We start from the raw sequence: 4,967 nt of genomic DNA, 5'->3' as shown, positions 1-4,967 counted from the left end.
GAGAGCACAAAGCTTCGCCTTGCACCCCGAGCGTTCCCTCCCAATGGTCTTTTCTCCGCACCGCGGCCCTTATTAATTGGTGACAATTGGAAGTGGTTCATTCTCCGTGTGCGAGAGGCTGCAATTGCTTCCACTTGGCCACGATTCAAGTGCCGGGGGTGAGTCAGAATGGGTGGCAAAACTGTCTTTTCCTCAGTTCCCCCCCCCCCCCCCCCCGCCCCCGCTCAGCGGCGAAGAAAAAGCCACAACCCCGAGTTATTCTCTTTTATGAGGTGGGCATTGTGAGGCCAGGCAATTGAATTTACAACAGCATTGAGTATCAGAGTCTATCTGGCCCTGTCAATGAGAGCGCCGGGGAAAAAAAAAAAAGACACACATTAACCCTCAGCTCCGAGTTCCCAGGCGCTTCAATAGGGCTCCCAACTTCCCAAAGAGCCCGCTGCATACTCGATGAGACCCTTTATACCTCCTAATTACCCTCCTGACAATAGGGACGGACTCTCTCGCCGCTTTTGTGGGCCCGGAGTAACTTCTGTGCAGCCCACCCCCACCCCGAGAGGTGGGAAAAGCTGCAGAGCAGCCGGATTTGGGATTTTGGGAGCAGGTAGCAGGCGCCAGGTGTTTGCTCAGCTTCCAGCAGCGGGTTTTTTAGGAATCCTTCTTTTGACTGCGAAACTCCGGGGATATTTAACCCCCCCCCCCTTAGCCCCATCACTTTCCCCCTCAATTTCTTACCCAAATCCCTTCCAATTATCCTTAAATACAGCCATAAAGTCCAGTCCTATTTTTTTTTTTTTGCACACAGAGGATGAGCTCGTCCTTGCCCACTCTCAAACAAAATGAAAGGGTGGAAAAAAAAAATCTATTTCAAAGAGTTCCTTTATTGAAACACCTGCATTTTTTTTTTTCTCTTTTCATTTTTGGAAGTCTTCGACACAGGCACGCACACACCCACAGACCAACGGGATACAAACAACTTTGGCATTATAACTTTCTGAATATTTGTTACAAAACTATTTCTCATTTATTTTTTTTTTCCTTGTTCATTTCTTTAAAAAAAGTATCTCAAATAAAGGCATTTTAAAGGAGTAAAAATACAAGTCGAGATCCCAACCTCTGAAAATAATAAATAGCACGTTCATAGCGAGGTCCTTTTCTTCCTTTCTGCTTGAATCTGCTTTAAAAAAAAAAAAAAAAAACCCAAAACGTAACAGGGGCTCCATACAACGGAGCCAACGAGAGTTTGTTGGTTGGTTTTTGTTTTGTTTTGTTTTTGGAGATGGGGGGAATGACTCGGAGGAAGTCACCAGGGTCTCCAGACGGATTCACTGCGCTCCCCGACGGGACTCCCGGCCTGCGACGCCGGGCCGATGCTGCCCCCAAATGATGTCAAGCCTTGCACCGGCGACGCCGAGGGGGTGGCGGCCGCGTTCCCCGAGCCGCCGCCCGCCGACACCGGCACGTTGGCGTTGGCATAGAGAGGAATAACCGGTCCGGAGCCGGGAGGGAAGGCCGGGTTGGGGATGAGGAAGGCGAACTGGCCGTCGGTGGCCGGCACGAGCTGGAAGCCGCCGTAGACCTTGGGGGACAGCGCCTCGGCGGGGTTCAGCTTGCAGGGCACGGGCACGGCTCCAGCTGCGGCCGGGGGCAGCTGGACGTGCAGCGGCTGCTGCGCCAGATGTGCGGGCTGGGCGGGCGGCGGCGGCGGCGGCGGGGGAGGGGGGTAGTTCATGGCCACGATCTGGCCCAGGCACGCCGAGAGGTGGCTCAGGAGCCGCGTGCGCACGTCGGCGTTGACCCCTTCGCAGGTGGACAGGAACCGGGTCACCTCGTTCATGCACTCGTTGAAGCCGGCCCGGTACTTGCCGAGGACCGTGGGGTCGGCGCTGAGCGCGGCTGGGGTGGGGGGGGGGGGGAGGAGGAGGGGGCGGCAGGTGAGTGGCAGGTCCGGAGTACCGGCCCCGGTACCCTGTCCCCAGCACCCGGTGCTCTGTCCCTAACCGGGGGTGCAGCCCGGTTCCCGGTGCTCTGTCCCTAACCGGGGGTGCAGCCCGGTTCCCGGTGCTCTGTCCCTAACCCCGGGCTGCAGCCCGGTTCCCGGTCCTGTGTCGCTAAACCCGGGGGTGCAGCCCGGTTCCCGGTGCTCTGTCCCTAACCGGGGGGTGCAGCCCGGCTCCCGGTGCTCTGTCCCTAACCGGGGGTGCAGCCCGGTTCCCGGTGCTCTGTCCCTAACCGGGGGGTGCAGCCCGGTTCCCGGTGCTCTGTCGCTAACCCCGGGGGTGCAGCCCGGTTCCCGGCCCCCAGTCTGGAGCCAGGTCCCCTCTAAGGAGCCCCGTCCCGGTCTCCTGTCTCCAGCTCCCGTTCTCTCGTCCTCAGCCCCCAGTCACCGGTGCAGAGCCCGGTTCCCGGTGCCCTGCCATCGGTCCGGATCCCTATCCCCGTTCTCTGTCCCCAGCTCCCGCTCCGGAGCCCGATCCCCATCCCCGACCCCTTGTCCTCAGCTGCCGGTGCAGACCCCGATCCCGGTGCCCATGCCCGGTGCCCGGTGCCCCCGGGGCTGGCACTCACCGGTCATCTGCGCCCGCTGCAGGTTCCGCAGGTGCTTGACGGTCATCTCCAGGATGTCCGCCTTCTCCAGCTTGGAGTGCCGCGAGCTCTGCGGGACAAGAGCGGCTCGGTCAGGGCTGCCCGCGGCCGGACACCCCCCGGTGCGTCCCCGGTGTCACCCCCCCAGCCCCACTTACGTCCTTCTTGAGCGCGTCCAGGATGAGCGTCTTGAGCTGCCCCAGGCTCTCGTTGATCCGCGCCCGGCGCCGCTTCTCCATGATGGGCTTGGACGACTGCGGGGAGAGCGGAGCCGGTCAGCGCCCCCCGCACAGCCCCGGGACCCCAACACCGCACCCGACCGTCAACCCCGACCATCACCGACCTCAGCACGGCCGCGGGCTTGCCGCCATCCAGCTCCGCCGCCACCGTTGCTGCGCCCCGACCGGCACCCTCCTCCTCCTCCTCCTCCATTTACCTTCCGGTGCTCGCTGGCGCTCCGCGGCTTGTCCGGCGTGTGGCTGGCGCTGGCGGGCGCGCCGGCGATGGGCGAGGCGGTCGGTTTCTCCATGCCCGTGTCGGCGGGCATGGCTGAGATCCTCCGGTGCAGGAACCGGTGGGGAGGGGGGGGGGGGGGAGGGGGGGAGAGAAACGAAGAAAAGAAAAAAAAAAAAAAAAAAAAAAAAAATCACGGGGCGGGGGGGGGGGGGGGAAGCGGCTAAACCGGGTTCTGGCGGGGCGGTGGTGGCGAGAAACCGGAGGGGGCGAGCGAGCGCGTGCCGGCGGCGGGCGCGGGGCGCGTGCGGCGGGCGCGGGGCGTGCGGCGGCGGCGGCGCCCCCCGCCCCTCGCCCGCGCCCTTTTATAGCCCCGGCGGCGGCGGCGGCGGCGGCGCCCATTCGTGTGAACCCGCCGCCGCCGCCGTTCCCACACTCGCGCGCAGCCAATCAGCGCCCGGCCCGCGCCCGGCGCCCGCGCGTCCCGCGCTCCCATTGGCCCGCGCCTCACACCCACCCCCTCCCCCCCATTCTCCACCCACCCCCTCAGCGCGCCCCGCCCCGTCACGCGCGCGAGGGGAACGCCCCCCCCGCCCCTCAGCGCGGCCACGTGGGGTGAGGAAATGGCGGTGAGGAAATGGCGGTGAGGGGGGGTGGGGGTGGGAGGGAGAAAGAGCGCAGGGCGAGCGTGAGGGCAGAGCGCGGGCGGGGCGCTGGCCCCGGCACCGCCGCGCCGGGCCCGGCCGGCCCGCCCCGTGACACGCGGCCCGGCGGCGGCGGCGGCGGCGGCGGCGGGCGCGGCACGCGAGGCCGCGGCCGGCCAATGGGCGGGCGGTGCGGGCGGCCGCGCGGGCGCTCTGGCCTCCCATTGGCTGGCGGGGGCGCCGCTGTCAATCACGGCCGCGGCTCGCGCGCTCCCCCCCCCCCCCCCCCGCCCCCGCCCGCCCCGGTTCCCCCCCCCCCCCGTTCCCATTCCCATTCCCATTCCCATTCCCATTCCCATTCCCATTCCTGTTCCTCCTCTCCTCCTCCCCCCAGGTTTTCCCGTTGGAGCACGTGCCGGAGCGCTCCCGGCTCCCGGATCCATGGGAAAACCCCGCCCCGCCGCCGCCGCCGCCGCCGCCGCCGCCGCCGCCCGCCCGCCCGCCGGCGGCAGCCGCCCCGCCGCACCGCCCGCGGGGCTGCCGCCTTCCTGCGCTGCCTCCCTGCCCGCTTCCCCCCGCTTCCCCCCGCTCCCCGGCAAGCCAATCCCGGCGGTGGCGGAGCGGGAGGAAGCTGGATGTGCACGGGGCGGGGGGGGGGGGGGGGTGAACTCCCGGCGCCTTCTCCCGCCCCCGGTGGTGCTGCGGTGCCCCGGGACCCCCCCCCCCCCGCCTTAACCGGTCAGGAAGGGTCAGGACCCCCCTGCACTCTTGGGGCACCCCCATTCTGCCCCCTCACCCTTATTTACCCCCTCTTCTCCCCCCTCTTCCGGAGCAAATCCCGGTGCGGGGTTCGGGGGGCATCACCCCCGGTGATGCTCCGGTGCCCCGGGACCCCCCGGTTTAACCGGGCTGGAGGGGGCAGAACCCCCCCGGAGTCGTGAGGGACCCCCCCCGCCCCTTGTGTCACCACCTCCGGGTGTGACAACCCCTGCCCAAGCCCCGTGGATGCCCAAGGGGACCTCGGAATTTGTCCCCCCCCCCCTCTGTGAAAGCGGGGTTTGGCAGGGAGTGACCCCCCGAAAATCCCTCCCGTGCTCTTGCCCCGATTCTGGGGTTTTTTTTGTCACTGAGGTTGGTTCAAGCAGAGCTCGGTGCCCACCAGCGCGGCGTGCCAAGGGAGGTGCCAACCCCCCCCCACCTCACCCTGCTTTTCTGTGCCACCCCCACTGACAAAGCCTGGGGCTCCCTTTGGGACGGGAACAGCGTGTCCCAAAAGCTGGGGGG

General features: G+C 66.3%; 1 protein-coding gene across 2 annotated transcripts; it reads right to left on the bottom strand.

Annotated features, from left to right (window-relative positions):
• Positions 1-861: 861 nt before the first annotated feature.
• On the bottom strand, positions 862-3,170 carry HES4 (hes family bHLH transcription factor 4). 2 transcript variants are annotated; one of them, XM_053962819.1, is made up of 4 exons: positions 2,930-3,170; positions 2,745-2,840; positions 2,569-2,656; positions 862-1,896 (listed from the first exon to the last, which is right to left on the bottom strand). In XM_053962819.1, the coding sequence occupies exons 1-4, from the start codon at positions 3,131-3,133 to the stop codon at positions 1,304-1,306; spliced, it is 981 nt and encodes a 326-aa protein (XP_053818794.1). In that variant the 5' UTR covers positions 3,134-3,170; the 3' UTR covers positions 862-1,303. The 2 variants fall into 2 exon arrangements, with proteins under 2 accessions (XP_053818794.1, XP_053818795.1); XM_053962820.1 differs by having other exon boundaries at positions 3,023-3,170.
• Positions 3,171-4,967: the final 1,797 nt, after the last annotated feature.

This window comes from Vidua chalybeata, chromosome 22 (assembly GCF_026979565.1).
Source record: "Vidua chalybeata isolate OUT-0048 chromosome 22, bVidCha1 merged haplotype, whole genome shotgun sequence".
Lineage (NCBI taxonomy): Eukaryota > Metazoa > Chordata > Aves > Passeriformes > Viduidae > Vidua > Vidua chalybeata.
This window is presented reverse-complemented; position numbering and strand designations above follow the sequence as displayed.

What these genes read in the sequence shown, in the direction of transcription:
- HES4 (XM_053962819.1), bottom strand. Translation starts at nt 3,133, where the DNA reads ATGCCCGCCGACACGGGCATGGAGAAACCGACCGCCTCGCCCATCGCC. An exon ending in AAGCCCGCGGCCGTGCTGAG is followed by an intron (nt 2,841 to 2,929) that starts GTCGGTGATGGT and finishes CTCTCCCCGCAG; the next exon opens with TCGTCCAAGCCCATCATGGA. An exon ending in GCAGCGGGCGCAGATGACCG is followed by an intron (nt 1,897 to 2,568) that starts GTGAGTGCCAGC and finishes CCCCCACCCCAG; the next exon opens with CCGCGCTCAGCGCCGACCCC.